The 19,493-nt window shown below is 39.9% G+C and overlaps 1 protein-coding gene across 1 annotated transcript in view; it reads right to left on the minus strand.

Annotated features, from left to right (window-relative positions):
- KIAA0825 (KIAA0825 ortholog) overlaps nucleotides 1-19,493 on the minus strand; it is a 359,412-nt gene that overhangs the window by 145,080 nt on the left and 194,839 nt on the right. The window contains 1 exon segment of the mRNA XM_064176290.1: nucleotides 15,961-16,055. Within this exon segment, the coding sequence (XP_064032360.1) occupies nucleotides 15,961-16,055 (95 nt within the window).

A 19,493-nucleotide genomic window follows, 5' to 3' on the forward strand; every position in this document is an offset into this window, starting at 1 on the left:
TGACATCATGACAATAAGACACTTTTGAGACAGAAGCTGGCTTGTTTTGAATATAAAAAGGACACTGATCAAATTCTCCCACGCATTTAAAACTATGGGGGAAAATAAGCATGCAAAGACCTCGACGTAGATGCTTAACAGAGGAGGGTTAAAGCATACCTTTACTTTTCAAGATTATAAGATGCTACTGAGAACCTGACAGGTCCGTTTCAGAAGATATAAAAGCTTTATTTTTATGTTAGTATTGGATGCTGAGAAAATGCCATTAAAGGAAAAAATTCCACTTGGTTCACAGGGTGTGCACCCCCTGCAACACCCCAGCTCTTTTTAAATTAATTCAGTTATGCCAAAGCTCTACATCTTTCAGCCTTCTTATTTATCACTTCAACAAACGATAAGGAAAGTATTTTAAGCAACAGAAAAATTACCTTCTTTTCTTCATCCCTCTTCCAATAGGAAGAGTTCAGTGCAACAGGAAAAACTCGTTCGTATTTCTTTATTACATCAACCACAGGAATATTTGACATCAACTGTGTGAAACCATGACTTTGCTAACTCTTAGCCCAGCGGGCGGAACTAGTGTGCTGCTTTAAACCCCATTTTTCACTCGTTCTAACCATTAGCATTCCAAAAGAATCGATGGTACAATAACTAAAAGATTACATTTATATGACTGAATGCTTTTCTTTAAAACAAACAAACAAACAAACAAGAAACCCCACAACCACAAACCCAGAATATTTTCCTCAGTTTAAAATAAAACAGTTTGAATCATACTACTTAAGATATAAAGCATCACTTCTTTAAATTCTATTTTGCTGCTTCATGGTAAGTATTCACTTAAGCATTTTGCTCTTCTGAAGCTAGTAATATTTATGGACATGTTTGTTCAGCTCTCAGAGCTGCTCTTGGGACCAACTAGATTTCATGGACAGTCTAATGGTTATCATTTGCTATTGTCTTGTTTTACAGAACAAAAGAGTGCTGCACCCTCAGAACACCTACTGTACCCCATAAAAGATACCACTCAGCTTTCACCACAAATTTCTACAGCTTCTATTTTCAGAGCACTTATATGGCTACAGACCACGTGCAAGCAAACAGTTGTTTGCAGAACACTAATAAAAGCGGGCAAAGAAACTGCAAATTCCAACTAGTCTCCATCTCAAGTCCCAACCTGCAAGCACACAATCTAGTTTGAATTCAAGTTACTGTACTGAATTCTCAGAGACAACTCATTAGATTGAGGATATGAATAAGCTGTTTCAGGATTATGTTTTAGTATGGAATAAAAAGATTATTCACCCATTAATCCCCACATAGGAAAATTCTGCATGTGACAGCGAAGATAAGTTAAAGCGAGAAAACTACATTTGACAAAGTTAAGGAAACACAGAAGAAAATGTCATGAGAAGACCATCATAAAAAGAAAGACTTCTCTCCTAATCACTCTAAATGAGACTGTTGACATGAAAAGAAGAAAAATACACTTAGGATTGGCAGGAGATGTGGAGTTAGTAAAACTCAGGAGTAATATGAAAATAGAGGTGAAAAGCAGAGCAACCACTCCATAGGCAACCAACGTGTTGAAATACTCAAGAGGAAAGCAGAGACAGACTCCAGCCCAGCCCTTTGCCCTGTATCAGACACCACAGAATTATAACAGAATGGTTCCTTCTTTTGGGAAAAGGATCAAACAGACTGATTGGTCAATGAAACTGGTGAGAGGCCTGGAACACAAACCCTATGAGGAGAGGCTGAGGGAGCTGGGGTTGTTTAGGCTGGAGGAGGTTCAGAGGTGACCTCATTGCTTGTCTACAACTACATGAAGGGAGGCTGTAGCCAGGTGGAGGTTGGTCTCCTCTCCCAGGCAACCAGCAACAGAACAAGGGGACACAGTCTCAAGTTGTGCTGGGGGAGGTCTAGGCTGGATGTTAGGAGGAAGTTGTTGCCAGAGAGAGTGATTGGCATTGGAATGGGCTGCCCAGGGAGGTGGTGGAGGCACCGTCCCTGGAGGTGTTCAAAAAAAGCCTGGATGAGGCACTTAGTGCCATGGTCTGGTTGACTGGATAGGGCTGGGTGCTAGGTTGGACTGGATGATCTTGGAGGTCTCTTCCAACCTGGTTGATTTTGTGATTCTCTGACTATTTTGAACAATTAACATAGAGAGACAAATCCAACAGAGCTCGTGAATGGAATACCATTCTGTGTATAGCACAGACCTCCAGAACTCATGTACGTTTCTAGAGCCACCACATCAACTCCAGATTTACCAAACAGATAGTAGCCACCCAAATGAACCACAGCAAGAAGACAAAGTCAATAGGAATTATTTTAAGTGTTTTCTTATAAAATAGTCCAATAATACAGTCATAAATACAATTGGAAATGTATTTTTTTTTTTAAATAAGTATAACTGGAAATATAATTTTGGGAAAAAAATACAACTGGAAATACAATTTTGTAAATGCAATATTTGGAAACAGAATTTCAGTACTTCCATGGATTGTTTTTATGGAAGTATTGGTTGCACAACGAGCCAAAAAAAGGGCAGAGGTGGAAATCAGTGGTTTAAATTAGTAACAAGAAGGTGAAATGCAAATTAAGACAGGTGAGAACTAAGCAATGGGGACTGTACTATAATGCAATGCTATATTCTGCAGGAAGGAAAAACACCCATCACTCTTAATATTCGTAGATGATATCTGCTGGATGCCATCAGAACTCTGAAGGTCAGAAGACCTTAAAGGGAGAACCTAACAACACAGCAATTTATCAAGGCCAGAACGAACACATGTGACTTTCTGGGAACTCTAAGAACAAAATACTTCCTAGAGGTACACAGAGTAATAAGATCGATTTCTTTTGAAATAGGAAGGTTTTGTTTGTTTTCTTTTCAGAAAACAGGGCTGGAAAATCACTTGCAAAACCAATTAAATTGATGGAAGAATTAAAAGAGTATGAGGAGCATAGCTTCTGCAAAGGAAATTCAATCTTCACTGATCAATAAAGCAAACAGTAAATTGACAGCATTAATACCTCTAGAAGTGTTACAGCAACTCCTTTCTATTGCTTTAAAATAAAGCAGGCTCTTAAGATTCTCAGAATCTGTTAATTTCGTACCAGAAATGCTAGCCAATATCGAAGGCACCATGAAAACATTGAAAGCCACGTAAAAAAAAAAAAAAATCTTTTTCTGGGCCCAGAGCCTTTCCTGATGGAAAGGTGACAGAGAAGAGCAACACTTTTTTTGCCAGCTGATGATCACTGAGGCTTTCTTGCTCAGAAAATTATAGCCTGAAGCTGGTTAACTCAGACTGGTTCAAAATCAAACAGTTCTGTTTCAGGCATGCAGCCTGTGCGCCTAAGTTCAAAATAGCTGAGTGTCATAGATCACTTAGAGCTATGACATTTTTGGGTTGGTTGAGGTTTAGCTAGACAGAGGTCAATAATCCCTTCATGACAGACAGAGGAGAGATGCCCAGAGAACTGCTGCTGTATCTGACACCTGTATTCACTCCTTGAGACACTGCTGGGCTGTTTGCAGGTATCAGCAAGAGTGAATAGAAAAGCTCTCTGCAAGTCAAAAACGTTCATTTTTGAGCTGTGTTTAATTTTTTCAGTGTCTGATAGCAATTGTAATTACTCGTTTTTCTGGAGAGGTCTCACATTTGGATTCCCACAAAATGCCATTCTGTTATTGCTAATCTTCAAGGCACACATGGAATTTTTTAGGATGTTATTAGAAAGAGGAGAGACACTTGCTACTGGCACTGGCTATTTATATTTGACAGGCATATGAAGTGTCTTTCACTCATCTTGCTTAATTTAGGTTCATGCTTCAGCTAATGGCAAGTAGAGTTGGGGCTGGAGCTAAAAGAAATCAGCATGAGTCATATGTTATGATTTATTCTGAATGAGGAGCTTCTGCTCGCTTCTCTGAGACCAGAGAAACAGGTTGTGTAAGGAAAGATTTGGCAAATACTTTTCAGCTTGTGGCTATAATCAGTAGAAGGATGGAATGGTTTGGGAAGGGACCTTTAAAGCCCACCTAGTCCAACCCCCTGCAGTCAACACAGATGCCTCAGAACCCCAAAAAGCCTGACCTAGAGTGGTTCAAGGAATGAGATGTCTACCACCTATCTGGGCAACCTAGGACAAGGTCTCATCATCCTCAGTATAAAAAATGTCTTCCTTCTCTCCAGTCTGAATGGTCCTCTTCCAGCTTAAACCCATCATCCCTTGTCCTGTTACAACAGGCACAGCTTAAAAGTCTGCTTCCAGCTTTCTTCTCAGTCCCTTTCAGCATTGAAAGGCAAACAGGTCTCCCTGGAGCCTTCTCTTCTCCAGGCTGAACAACTCCAACTCTCCCAGCCTGGCCTCACAGAAGAGGGCTTCCAGCCCTCCCAGTATTGCTGTAGCTTCCTCTAGCTGGCCCCAGGGCTGCAGGGGAGGTCTCATCAGAAAAATGACAATTGCAGCAAGCCATACTTCAGTTAGTGAACAGAGTATGTGCTTGTCAGATGTGTGATCACCATGGAAGCCCTTTGGCTTTTAGGTTCACAGTATCACAGGGTTGGAAGGGACATCAAAGACCATGCAGCTCCAGCCCTCTGGGCATGGGCAGGGATGCCTCACACTAGATCAGGTTCCTCAGAGCACCATCCAGCCTGGCCTTAAAAACTTCCAGGGATGGGACTTCCACCACCTTTCTGGGCAACCTGTTCCAGTGTCTCAGTGGAGTTGCTGATGACCTAATGAATAACCTGTGTCTGGCCTACTGAAGAATTACCTTTCCCTCTGTAAACTGCAGTTGCTTCAGTGCAGCAGAAACAACCTAGTGATGAACTTCTCAAAAAGACATCGTGAAGAGAGGGGGAAATGAAGGAACATCTCCCAGATCATACTGATTTCTGCACATGGCATAACCATCATGCAAACGGTCAACAGGACACCAAAGATCTACAATACTGTATTACTGTGAGAATGCAAGGGCAGCTCACTTTGAGAACCCAGGCTTTTGTTTTGAAAAAGAAATGCCTGCAAGGTCACATTTTTTGTCTCCAAGGTAATTTACTTACTATTGAAACATTTCTCATTTTATTGTAAAAATTTCTGAAAACAACACAGAAAAAACTTCTGATGCAACAGCTTTCCCCCCTCCCCAGCAAGAAAAGCCATTCAGTTTGAGCCTGTTAAGTATATTCAATGTTGTTTCTATAGCATGATGTGACAGCACCTCCATATGAAACAATAAATAAGGGCAATGCTGAAAATACAAGAGAAATGAAAGACAAATGTACTTTTTTAAGAGGAGCTACTGCTTTAAAGATTTCTTTTGTACTTGAAAGACAATAAGAAGCCCTTTGATTTTTCTATATACCATTTACAGAGGTTTAACTATATATCACATAAATGCTTTCAGTTTTTATCCAATGTGCTGTTAAATTACCCATGTAATTATCCCAAGAGAAATCATTATACTTCTTTTTTTTTTTATTGTTAATTTCATTAACACTTTAGTGGGAAGAGTTTGGTTGTATTTAAATTCAGCTGTCACAGTCTTTATTAGTACAATTAAAGGGATCATTTCTGTGTTATCCTAGAGGGTGATATTTTTCTTCCCCCCCCCCTCCCTTTTTTTTCTTTGTGGGGGAGTTTAATTACCCAGTTAAAGCAACAACAGAAAGTTAATGGGCAAAAATAGAGGCAATAATCTATGGTCAAACTTAGAAATGAAATACAATTCTCCCTGATCCCAATAGTAAAATGTGTTTTAAAATATACTGCCATTAAAATGAAATTACAACAGTTCTTCCTAAGATGGGTGACATGACATGACAGCTGTGTATACTTTAACAAGCCCTCCCATAACAGGCAGGAGCACTAACACTGAGTAATCAGATAAAATCTGTTACAGATACATCTTGAAGACAGGTATATTCAAATATCTGCTTACAGAGCCTTGTAAAGGCAAAGCAGATATCACTTTTGATATGCCACTATTATAATACCTTATTACTTCAATAAATGCAGCACCATTGCCTCCTTGCCTTCCGAGCACTGCAGTGATGCTGAGGCAGCAGACATCACACTTACATACAGTTCCACTGATTTAAACTGAGCAACATGAAAATAACTTCACAACTGGCAATTCAGGCACCAAAAAAAGAAAAACCAAAAACAAACAAACAAACAACAACAAAAAAAAAAAAGTGGAGAATATGGGATGCAAATTAAAATTAATTTCTGCTATGAAGTTCAAAACTAAGATGTACTGAAGAGGAAAACAGGAGACCAGGCTACTTCTACGAACAAACCCCTCATGCCAGATGAAGATGGGATACTGCCCTCAGCTGCCTCACATTTTAAAGAATTTTTTATTATCTTGAGCATCCATATTTGGGGAGGGGAGGGGGGGAAATTATGAGAATTAGAGAGACCAAGGAGTTAGCAAATACAAAAATCCAAGCAAATTCAGATTCATTGCTCTTTGATGGAGTAAAATTAATTTTTATCTACAGGGAGCATATCAATTTAAGGATAATCTGGGGGAAAAATTAATGGGGAGGCATAAGACCTCTGACTAGACTCTTCTTCATTCTAGGGGATCCGTAGAGTTTAAAGAAGAATGATGTGGAAAATTTGTATGGAGATTTCATTCTTTGGATTCTCATTAAGATTTTTTTTTTCTCCCTATCAGTGCAGATTAAAAAAAAAAAGAATCAGTGCAGACTGATTAAATAATAAAACCTTCTAAATCATTTAACTTCAAACATTTTATGACTTTCTGTCCACACTGCAGCCCTACCATAACTGAATCTTTGTTCCAGGTGATTTTTAAATTTTTTTTTTTGGTACCAGAGGAAAAGAAAATAGCCAATCATTTAGATGTAGAAAATGTCTGTCTTTCCCCCCTCCCCTGCCCCTTTTAAAGCTTTTGTGCATGTTTGACGTGTTTAAAAATGTGCAACAGTAATGTTTCTTGCACTTACCCTTTCAATCAAAGCCGAATGCCCATTTAAATGAATTTGGAGTGAAATGAGCAAAAACGATGAAAACAGTTACCATGTTCTTATTTTGGTTCCTAAAATGAATTGTGTTTCTTGGAAAACAAACAAATATTTGTGTTGTTAAAAGAAAAAAAAAAAAAAAGAAAATCAAACAAACCAACAATAAAAATCAGTAACAAATGCATCAAATAAATGCACACACACACACACACACACACACACATATATATATATATATGTGACAGGGTTGCGTTTCTCAACTAAAAGGGAAAGAGGAAAGTTTTAAGATGTTTATAGATGTGCCTAGTTTAGGAGTTTCCTGTGTTGGATGTGACTTTCACAGTCTGCTGGCGGTTTGCAGGGGAGCCATCACACCTGTGACTTGGTGGCTGATTAATGAGTCTTTCAATTCATCGCTAGCATCTGAAGAAGGGCCATGGCCTTTCTAAGCTCCACTGGTTTGCTCGCCTTCAACTGTAGTCCTACCAAGGTATCCTCCATAAAGAAAATCACACCTGGTTAAAGCTAATGAAAACCTCAATATGTCATTTTCTAGACAAGTCAAAAAGCATGTAAAACTAGACAAAAGATGTATTCAAGCAACATGAATGCAGTTTTGTCATAACCTGTCAATCTAAAGACTAGCATAAAAAAGCTTTCTTCAATGACATTTTCCAGTGTCAACTATTAGAATGACAATTCTGAATTCCCTCTTTGCTACATGATGCAAGATGCATAATAGTTTCCCACTCTTCACAAAGACTAAATTTTGTTGTTATCTCCCAGAAATAAGTTTACAGAGAAAAAAAAAAAATACAAACACAACAACAAACAGTTTGTTTGGCCCAGATTATCACTCAGCACCAGAAAGTCCCAAATCAGTGTCTGTGGAGATTCTAAACTGACTGCTCACATCACAGTACCTATTAAGAGCACACATGAAACTGCCCAGCTCTTTAGCCTGGAGGATACTGAGGGGTGACCTCATGAGTGTTTGTAAATATGTAAAACATGAGTGCTAGATGGACAGTGCCAGGAGGATGAAGCCAGGCTCTGCCCTGTGATGCCCAATGACAAAAGGCAATGGGTGGAAGCTGAGGCATAGAAGTTTCATTTAAACATGAGGAGGATTTTTTTTCAGAGTGAAGGTGACAGAACACTGGAACAGGCTGCCCAGGGAAGTTGTGGAGTCTCCTTCTCTGGAGGTATTCAAAATCCACCTGGACACATTCCTGAGTGATCTGGTATAGGAGATTCTGCTCTGGCAGAGGGGTTGGACTGGATGATCTTTCAAGGTTCCTTCCAGCCTCTGGCATTCTATGATTCTACCTTCAAAACTAGATTATGACTGTGAAATTTTCAAGGCCAGTTTGACTTTGAAAATAAGAAGAAGCAATGATATCTCTGGGGCTTGCCATCCAATTAGCTGTTGGGTCAGCACGGGCTGAGCAGCACAGAAGTTGTTCACCCAGCAAAGCCAAATGAGAAAGTAAATAACCTTTCGGAAAGCTGTATGTCAGAGAGAACAGCTACAGCTAGGAAGGACTGTTACCTGCATGGCAGCAGCCACCAGTCCTTACTACTTGCTTTGTGGGAGCAACAGCAAACATCTCAAGGTCAGGAGAACACATACAGTCATTCCTCATCTCCTCTGGAGGAAAAGTAACGGGGATACAACTTCCTAAGAAGACTGGAAGATAATTCAAATTAGCTGAGCCATTAAGTGTAACTAAACATGAGCCATCTCCCCTTTGTTACTACCCACAGCTGTGCCCATCAACAGTTCCCAACTATATGGTAGTTGGGTTCTGCTCTTGACTTTGATACAGACTAATTTTGCAGTGTAGGAAAAAAACCAACCAACCCTTAGAGGTGACTTGCAGGACCAGATTTTCCATCTGTTTAACTTTGATATTAATACTTCCCCCTCTACCTTACAGGGGATTTGCATGTCTCAACTCATTACAGCCTGCAAAGAAATTGAGATCTCTGTATGGAAATTGAATTCCTGTGCACTATTAGCACTTTGCTGAAAGTCTCTTATCTGAAAGAAGCAGAAGGAAGAGACGGTGAGTTGGTGAGTAAAACAGACTCCTAGCTTGTTGGCTTGTGTCCTGTGGCCTCTCTCTCTGCAGGTGTAGCCAAGAAGCCTATAGATGATATGACATGCTAAGCCAGTGTGTGTGTTAGTCAGTACTCTGCACGTAGTAATTTACATGTAGAGCTTTTGTACACACAATCTCTACATATCTATTGAGAATGAAAACCTGGATCAGACAGGCTGAGAAAAAGGAAGAAGAAGAGATAAGAAAAACATGATTGTCTACACTTAGGAATCCTCAGGGAGCAACAGGATGTAACACAGAGTTGAAAGGAAGGCAAGTTATTTGCAGATGAAAGGAAGTATCTATTTTTAAGGAAAGTCACCCAGGTCGTGGGATGCCAATCACCAGGTTAATTAGATAGTGACACAAAATGTCAAAGTGTCACACTTCCAAGTAAGAATTTGTGGTTGCAGTACCCAAGAATAACTTGTTATGAGTAAAAAGACACGTATTTTTTAAAGAAAACAGTAAAATGTGAACCCTAACAACAAATGCAGACATGCATTATTACGCTAATATATTGCATTTACTTAGCATTTCTTCCATCAAAACACATAAAAGGGCATAAGAATGTAGAGAAATGTTACCTATTTTTAAATTGGGAAACCAAATGAGACATCATCAGAAGGATGTGGTTTAGCTCACAGGCCAAGCTTGACACACTTTTGAAATGCAAAACATTTATTTTCAGTACTTCTTTCTTTCTCTTTGTTCTAGAGGCCAACTTTGAGCAATGAAAATAGCATCATATTAGGTTTAAACTGTATTGAAGCAATTTTATACCTGTTATTTCAAAGAGAGCAGATAAGCACACACTTCCATATCCCACGTAGCTAAAAGCCCCTTGATAAAGGACTTCCAAGTATCAAGAGGGAGCTCATGTTAACTAAGGTTCAGAATCCTTCCTTTTTTAGCATCTTCTGTTGGAAATAGAGCTCACAGAATCCCAGAATGCCAGGTGGGAAGGCACCCCAAAGATCACCTGATCTAAACTTTCTAGGTTTCAGTAGAGTTGTTGGAGAATATTGGTTTATTCAAGGGATTCAGCAATATGTTCACAGGAGAGAGAGACTGATAACAACCAGAAGAGCTTAGGGTGTACTGTGTATGGGAAGTCTCACCTCAGCCTCACCCACTTACAGAATTCATGCTACAGATGTGTGTATAATAGTGGTTGGAATGGCATTCAGATGGCATGTAATAGAGGGCACCATCCTGCTTTTTGCTTACTGACCCACATCCTGCCACCAGTGCTTCTAAACTGCCAGGCAGGGAGCTCAGCCTACCCTGACACAGTCTTTAAGGCTTAAGCACAGTTTCATTAGCTGTGTCAGAAGAGGATAGGCAGATGGAGGATAATCCTTATCTTGATGGAAGTGACACACACATGCCTCATTATGGACCAACTCACTTATGGAAAGGGGTCCTTGCTTACCCAGGAAGGTCAAAATGAGATTTCCCTCAAAATTCCAGTGGATTTTTTTTTTGTTTATCCAGCACTAGGATCTAAAATGGATTCTGTGATCAACTAAGAGGTGTGCAGTAATGGATTAATACTTTTCAGCTGCTTCTTCTGGCACAGGAACAAGAGGTTTGTGTCTTTCACAGCCTCCCATGCATTTCAGAAAGCCTGTTCTCACACACATTGTAAGGGCATCCATTACCATCTCACCAAGCAGGTGGTGATTGCTGCACTATTAATGGCATCACACTTCTTCACCAACACATCATTAATAGTTGACTTACAGCCATAACAACAATATAGATTTCCAATATCCAGCAGTTGGGATACAAAAGGTCTAGGAGCATCTGCACTACAAGAGAAGGGCCTGACTAACACATCTAAAAATACACTAGACATAACACTGGCATCCTCTGCCATGCAGATAGGGTCTTTCTCTTGGCATCATGTCAGCAACTGCTCTTCCACCATTTGTTCCCTCAATGAAGAAAATTGTTGGAGAACTTCCTACCATTTCATACCCTGAGTGTTTTCACTCATTTCTGAGGCTGAGGCTTTTATAGAGTTGCACAAAACAACGAAAGTCTTTCACAAACAACAAAGCACATGCAGTTTGCTGACATTCTTTTCAATTTCAAAACTACATAATACATTTTTTCCCCATGTGTTGATAAACTGGGTTCTAAAAGAGCATTTTCTGGATATCTAGATAATCAACAACACAATGAATATAAACATTTTCTATAAATAGTTCACCATATGGCTACCATTCTCAACAGATGGTGTCTGTGTATCCACTAGAATATACAAGAGCTTTGCAGACTTCGCCCTGCAATCATTCAAAATTCTAAACAAGATTTTTTTTTAACTTGATTTTGGTTTTATTAAAGCCTAATCAATGACAAAACACAGAATTTTATTACCTAACTCTATAGCCACAGATCTATCAACAATTTTTTTTTTTTTTTTTGCAAAGAGCACATAAAGAGTCAAACCCCAAAGCAGGCTAAAGGATTTCAGACAAGAAAGAGAGGCATGAGGTACAGGATCAGCTGCCACAGCATAAAGGAAGCTTCTTGATCTTAGGGATCTCCTTAATGCTGCCAAGGATAATTTTCACTTTCCTAAAATGCAGTTTCACTTGCAATAGTTTGTCAGAGAGAATGCAGCCTGGTCTATGTTAAGCAAAATCCTGGAATCCAAAGAATGTGTGTATTTTCCAGCAAGTACATCTTTTACCTGGTTTTAGTAGAAAACAAATTTATTATTCTTCTTCATAGTTTCCTTAAGCCAATATATATAAACAGTTTCACATTTTTTATTCTGTTTTGAGATGCTGCTGGGCAGTTGACAATATTTATCAAAGGAATGCATGACTGGGAGAAAAAACTCTTAAAGAATCATAACTGTTAGGGTTAGAATATACTTCTAAGAATATTAAGGCCAATTATGAGTCCAGCACCATTGGGGCCACTAAAACAAGTCCCCAGGTGCCATGCCCAAGCATTTCTTGAACATATCCATGTACAGTGACTCCACCACCTACCTGGTGGAGGTGCTTAAGAAAAGACTGGATGAGGCACTTAGTGCCATGGTCTAGATGACTGGATAGGGCTGGGTGCTAGGTTGGAGTGGGTGATCTTGGAGGTCTCTTCGAACCTGGTTGACTCTATGATGCTATGATTCTGAGCAGCTTCCTCCAGTGCCTGACCACTCTTGCATCAAAGAAATTGATTTTAAGATTCAACCTAAACCTGCCCTTTCACAATCTAAAGCTTTATCTATCACCTGGTATTAAGGACAAGAGACCAATCCCCATCCAGCTTCAACATCCCTTCAGAGTTCATAGCAAGGAGGTCTGCCCTCACTTTCCTTTTCTCCAGTTTAAACAACCCTCAGCTGCTCCTCACCAGAACCATTCTCCAGACCCTCCATCAGCTTTGTTGCCCATCTCTAGACTTGCTCCAGACCCTCGGTGCTCCATGAAACTTCCCTAAGTGCAGAGAAAAGAATCCTGAATGCTCCTCCTCACACCTGCAAACTACTGCAGTAATGTTGGACAGTTTTATGTGTTACAAAAATGTCTTGGTCGTTTGTCATAATTGTAGTGAGGGGAATCACAGAACTACAGAACGTTAGGAGTTGGAAGGGACTTCCAGAGATAATTCAGTCCAACCCAGGCAGTTAAGAAGAGGACATCATAGATGATACAATGGACTGCAGAAACAGTTTAAAACATGCTCATTTAGACAGATAAGAGCAATTTCTGCTTTGTGAGTAGGACACTTGCCTTAATATACGTGCTAGAGGTAAGGAACTCCCATGTGCTCCTGGAGTATCTAAGGACGTGAAAGTGAGAGTCAAGATTCAAAAAAAGCAGTGTGTATCTGTGTAAATATGTTTCCTATAACTTGGATAAATCAAGTACTATGAATCAGCTGAATTTTAACAGGCTTATTATTAAAACATATTACTTCAAGCACCATTGAAAAGTATATCTTCATTTCCACACCCCATCCCCCCCTTTTTTTTTCAGCTCAAACTGAGAAAAAAAGAAAAAAAAAAAAGGAAAAAAAAAAAAGGAAAAAAAAAAAAGAAGATTTAGAAGTAAAACCAGAAAGGAAAGGAATCTATCTATGCCTTTTCTTCCTGTGAGGAGAGCTTCTCTACAGTTTCTGGAGGTATCGGCTGTAAATAGAGAGGAGTGCTGAGATTTGTGCTCAACATTACTGCTCAGCTTTAATTGGCTTTTCCTGATAGCATTCTATATTTGATAGCTTTCAAACAATATCATCAACCATCCACATCTTCCAGCTACTTTAAGGCTGACAGGAATGTATGGATTAGATTCATACACTCGTGTGGAGCCAATGAGTAGTGCACAACAATTCATTCCCTTTTTAACCAGTCCTAAAAGCTTTTTACTTTCCCCTAACCACCAACCAATTAATTTGCCTACCACTTGCTGGCTCTGGGACAATGCTCCCATAACCCCCTCCCACCTAACTCAGTCATTAACTAGGTTAGGGGAGCATTTCCCCTGTAAATGAGTTCCCTGAGCACTTTTACCTTCCCCCCCCCCCCGCAAGACAGCAGAGCTCACTTATTTTAGTTCATGTGCAACAGACATTACTTATCTTTAAATATCAAAACCAAAAGAAATAGGTCCAAATATCACTGCAAAGGTGAAAATATATTTCCCTGCACAGAAGTAAATGATAAGGGAAATATTGAGCATATGTTAAACAAGGAAGTAACTAAAGCATTATGTCACTCCACCTCATAAAATCACCGTTCTGACTCTAAAGACTATTGTCCTTACTTCCGTTTAACTTGTCTGAGAAGGCACTCAGTAAAAAACAGAATGAGTCCATCATAAACAAGAGGTTAAAACACAGGCACGCCTGTTCAGCTCAAACCTTTACTTCTGAGCACAAGGCTGAGATTGAACAGAGTTTTAGGAAGAATCGCCTATTTATTTAAGAAATTTTAGGAAGAATCATGTAAAGATAGGGTTCAGCTGAATCACTGCAAATCTTGAGTAGCTACAAGACCAACCAGAACTGGCCTAGCCAGTTGGAAAACATGCTGAAAATGAAGTCATATTGAGACAAGCTGTGTTACAGATGACGGTCACTATGGCTGATATTGGAGCAGCAATTCTACTTAACGATCGCAACAGTTTAAATGATCTGCTGGTGTACAAAACGAAGAGTAGCTGAAACAATATATCCTTGAGCTAATCACTAATGCCTCGCATAATGTCACTTCCAGATGACAGTTTCCATATCATGTACAAGGGCAATGAATGGAGACATTTTCAAATTAGGAAAGATGACAACAATTAGGGCACTTACTAATAATAATAATAACTAAATAAAGAGGAAAAAAAGCAACAACAGATGATATGACAAAGGTGTGAAATACTGGGAAGGACAGAGAAGGCACATACATGATTTTTTCCCCTAAACCCTTTAAAAGAGATCAAAAGAAAAACTAAATGTTTCAAGGTATCAGAGAAGATGAAATGTCCACAGAAAATGTTCCCCCTGCAAATCACAGCAGTCCTCTCCGCTCCCTTTGGCTCATATTGATGACATCAACATGAAGGGAAGTTCAAGAACCAGCTTGAGTCTAAGACGTTCTATTAGAAACTCTTTTAGAAGGGCAAACTACTTCATTTTTAATGAAGGGCAAGTGCTAGCAATCAGCAGGAGAACTATCAAAGTGAAGAAAAAAAACAGAATTAGTACTGATTTGTCTCTGTCATTTAACACAAAAATGACACTACTGCCACAGACCAGAAAGTCCATTAAGTCCCATACTAACAGCCACCATCAGGAAGAGAAATGAATGGCAGATTATTTTAACCAGCTTTGTGTGTGTGTGTGTGTGTATGTGTGCAATTGCATTAAATTTTGGAAAACAGCAGTTTGGGTGAGGAAAGAATTAACCACAGCAAAAATCTGAAAGAAGACCATATATAGACTGTATAAATATTTTCTATGTGAAATGAAGGAAGAAGTAAATGTTTCAGGGTAACTACCAGCAGTAAATCAAGAAAAATGGCATTAAAAAAAAAAACAAAAACATGACCCCCTTTTTTTTTCTTCTTCTGATGTGCAGATTCACACACTTTTGAAACTGTCACTCTGTTTCCTAAACAGCCAAACAGCTGAGTTTAAACAATGAGTGACGCAACCATATTAGAGATCATCAGAAGGATTCAGAATTAAGAAGGGAACATTAATCTTCTGTCTTTAGAACATGTAATTTTTCCAGCTTCCACAAGGACATAAGTGCCAAATATTTTATAAAAATACCCACTTTTTTCCACCTACAACCCTTCTGAATCTTGCAAATTGTTATTTCTGAATTTAACAGGTGTCATCACTACTTTCATGCATCAGACTATCAATTAAGAAGTTGAATTTTACAAGTAAAAAAGTGTAAAAATATTAAAATCGGTTCCATTACTCAAAAACTACTAAGGAAGCACTTTTTCTATCCAGCTACACTTGTTATGCCCTCAACTGAGCTGAAGATTCATTGCAACTTAAGCCAACATCCCCTAAGTTCTGTATCATACAGCTGGAATCTCTCTGAGCAGCTTAAGTTTGCAAAAGTTACTCATTTATTTTTAAAGCACTATTTAAGGGTAATATCAACATATAATCAGGTCTGACAGAAAGAACATACTAGGCTCCTCAAAGCAGGTATCAAACCCCATCTTTTCACGGATCAAATAGTATCTCCATTTAAAAGCTGTGTATTTAAATACAAATGTATAATTTACATCTTAAACTTATTCATGTATTGACTATTGCAGAGTACAAAAGGCAACAGAGATATATGCAGTTGTTTGCCAAAATTCCATTACCTGTGTGCCAGCAGCACCCTGAAGGTCATCTGATTCAGTCCCAAATAACTTGGCAGCAAGTTTGACCAATCCCAGTTCCATTCAGTAATGGTTGACTGTTGATACATGGCAAGAAGCTATTGTTAGTTATTAATCAGTGTTAATATGATCAGTAAATTAAAGCTCCAGCTGTGATATACTAACCAAGGCAGAGGGGGGGTGGTGTCTAAAACAAGGACTTAGACAGATGATACCAATCATGTCCACAGAAGAAGGCTTTTATTCCAATAAGACAGCAATTAATTTATAAATCCATTTGGGGATGTAGCCATTATTTATAAAAAGATAAATCAATTTTTGAACCGTTATTCTTCCAACTGTTAATGGCATTCTGCCCAACCAGACTGCCTGAGAGCTTGACTCTTTCTTTGAAAAAGCAAAATAATTGGCAACTTCTATTTTTTTAATGTAACAGTCATTCACATTTCCTGCTGTCAGCACAAAGTTTGTCATGGAAAACTTGGTAGAGTTGGAATTCAAGATGTAGACTGTGTGGTCATCAGAGTGATGGTTAACTGGCCTGTTGTTTTGTAAGGCACCCCAGTCTCCAGATGGTTATCATAAACAGCAGTAAGTCCAGACAGTATGAACAAAGATAACTCCATATTACTTATTTAATAAATAAAAGCAATCTGCAATAATGGTGGGCAGACAAAAGACCAGACACAACATTCTCAGGGTTAGAAAGCAGTAATCCTCTTGCATAATATTCATCCTCACTGTCAGTAACAGTTAGGTAGTGGCTACAGTTCAATGCTCTTGGGAGAGGTCAATAAAAATTATTGTTGTAACACTGAAGCAGTAGTAATTTCAAAGAAAACAAAAATAATGGAGCAAGTCATAACAATGGAAATAAAACTAAATAAGAAGAGCACAGTGCATCTTGCAGTGCCTCCTGTTCTTACAGACAGCATTTTGTTCCTCTAAGAAAGAAGAATTCCCTTCCTTTCATCTTTATTTCATTCCCTTCCTTCTTTTAATTCAATTTCCCTCTTATCTTTCAAAAGCATTTAAAAGTAATGTAGGAAAAATAAAGGTGTAATACTTGGTAAGAAAGGGAGATGACAGTAGCTAAAAAATAATAATGCTGTGCGAAAGAGGAAAGGGAATGAAGAAGCCACAGTGAACATCTGATAAATAAAGGAAAAACAGACAACAGTGGAAGTAGAAGACCACAGGGGAGAAAACAAATAACTGATCTATACTCTGAATTAAAAACAGATAAATAAATATGGAGGAAGTACATGTAAAATCAAGAGGGATTAAAAAGGAGAGTCTAAGTAACCAGTGGCAACAATGATAAAACCAGACATGAACACAGATAAAACTTCACTCCACCAGACTGACCCGTTCTATGGAAGACAATGAAAACACCGGTTTGCAACAAGTCACTTCACAAAAGGAAACTAATTCCTTTTAGTATTTTATCTCCCTGAGGACCTGAATGGCCTAAACAACTCTTACTGGATGTGCTAGTTTGAGGCTAATTGGAATATTTCAGGAGAAAAATTAGATTATAGGCTGTGAAAAGGAAACAATGGTGATGTCTGCTTCACTCATAGGCGTGCTGAGATGTAGAGAAATCAGAACAAAAATGTAGATAAAACAGTGTGCATGTCTCTTTCAGAGCCTGTGCTTTCTCCCTGAGTTGCTTCTGTGTAACTAATCACAGTATCACACACAGTATCACAGTATCATCAGGGTTGGAAGAGACCTCACAGATCATCAAGTCCAACCCTTTACCACAGAGCTCAAGGCCAGACCATGGCACCAAGTGCCACGTCCAATCCTGCCCTGAACAGCCCCAGGGACGGCGACTCCACCACCTCCCCGGGCAGCCCATTCCAGTGTCCAATGACTCTCTCAGTGAAGAACTTTCTCCTCACCTCCAGCCTAAATCTCCCCTGGCGCAGCCTGAGGCTGTGTCCTCTCGTTCTGGTGCTGGCCACCTGAGAGAAGAGAGCAACCTCCCCCTGGCCACAACCACCCCTCAGGTAGTTGTAGACAGCAATAAGGTCACCCCTGAGCCTCCTCTTCTCCAGGCTAAACAATCCCAGCTCCCTCAGCCTCTCCTCGTAGGGCTGTGCTCAAGGCCTCTCACCAGCCTCGTCGCCCTTCTCTGGACACGCTCAAGCATCTCAATGTCCCTCCTAAACTGGGGGGCCCAGAACTGAACACAGTACTCAAGGTGTGGTCTAACCAGTGCAGAGCACAGGGGCAGAATGACCTCCCTGCTCCTGCTGACCACACCATTCCTGATGCAGGCCGGGATGCCACTGGCTTTCTTGGCCACCTGGGCACACTGCTGGCTCATGTTCAGGTGGGTATCAATCGGCACCCCCAGATCCCTCTCTGTCTGGCTGCTCTCCAGCCACTCCGACCCTAGCCTGTATCTCTCCATGGGGTTGTTGTAGCCAAAGTGCAGCACCCTGCACTTGGAGCTATTGAACCCCATCCCATTGGACTCTGCCCATCTGTCCAGGTGGTCAAGGTCCCACTGCAGAGCCCTTCTGCCTTCCAACCCCCCTGCCTGATCCTCGCAGTTCACCTTGACCTAAGATGTACGCTGGGATAAGGTAGAGGGGTGGAAAGAAGGTGGAAGGGTGGTTGGGAGCTCCTCTTGGGAACTCTGGTTTCTGGGAGGGGTATTGTATTTCTGTTTTACTTTTGAACTTGTATATTTCTGTATAAAGCTGCAACTATCTGCTTGTATATTGTGCTAAGCTGTAAAGATAAAGCTTCATTCCTTAACTTCCAGCCAGCTGAAGTGATTTCATAACAGTGGGGGGTGGGTAACTCCCAAACCATCACACTAGACAGAGGAGCAGTAGCACTGGCAGAGACTGAGGTGTCAGGACAAATTGATAAAATCAAGAGCAACAGGTTACTAAGACCAGATGGTGATTATTCAAGATTTTTACAGGAATGCAAGAGTGAAGTGTCTGAATCGTTAACAGAAATTACACACTTCCTAGAATCAGCTACTGAAGGAGAGGGCTGGAAGGTAAGACATTTACATATCATTAGTAAAAATGCTAGAGTTGATCTCAAAATAGCCGTTTGGTGGCCTTTGTTTCAAGAGCAGTAAAATTCACAGGCATTATGATGAAATATTTTGGGTACAAATTAGCAAAACTTCATAAAAGAGAAGCCAACCACCCCGATGTGCAGGTCTGATTTTCACACCCATCAACAACCAATACATGGAATGTTTACTACAATTGTATTTCAGAAAGCTTTTGAAATAAGTTGCTTTTTAAAATCCTCTACTGAAAGTGCTAAAAGCATGTTGTAGAAACATGGACTCATAGAGTGGTTCGGGTTGGAAGGGACCTCCACAGGGCATCTAGTTTAACCCCCTCTTCAGTCAGCATGGATATCCTCCACTAGATCAGGTTGCTCAGAGCCCTTTCCAGCCTGACCTTGAAGGTCTCCAGGCATGGGGACTCAACTGTCTCCCTGGGCAACCTGTTAGTGTTCTACCACCCTCATAA

The sequence above is a fragment of the Pogoniulus pusillus genome, chromosome Z, assembly GCF_015220805.1.
Source record: "Pogoniulus pusillus isolate bPogPus1 chromosome Z, bPogPus1.pri, whole genome shotgun sequence".
Classification (NCBI taxonomy): Eukaryota; Metazoa; Chordata; class Aves; order Piciformes; family Lybiidae; genus Pogoniulus; species Pogoniulus pusillus.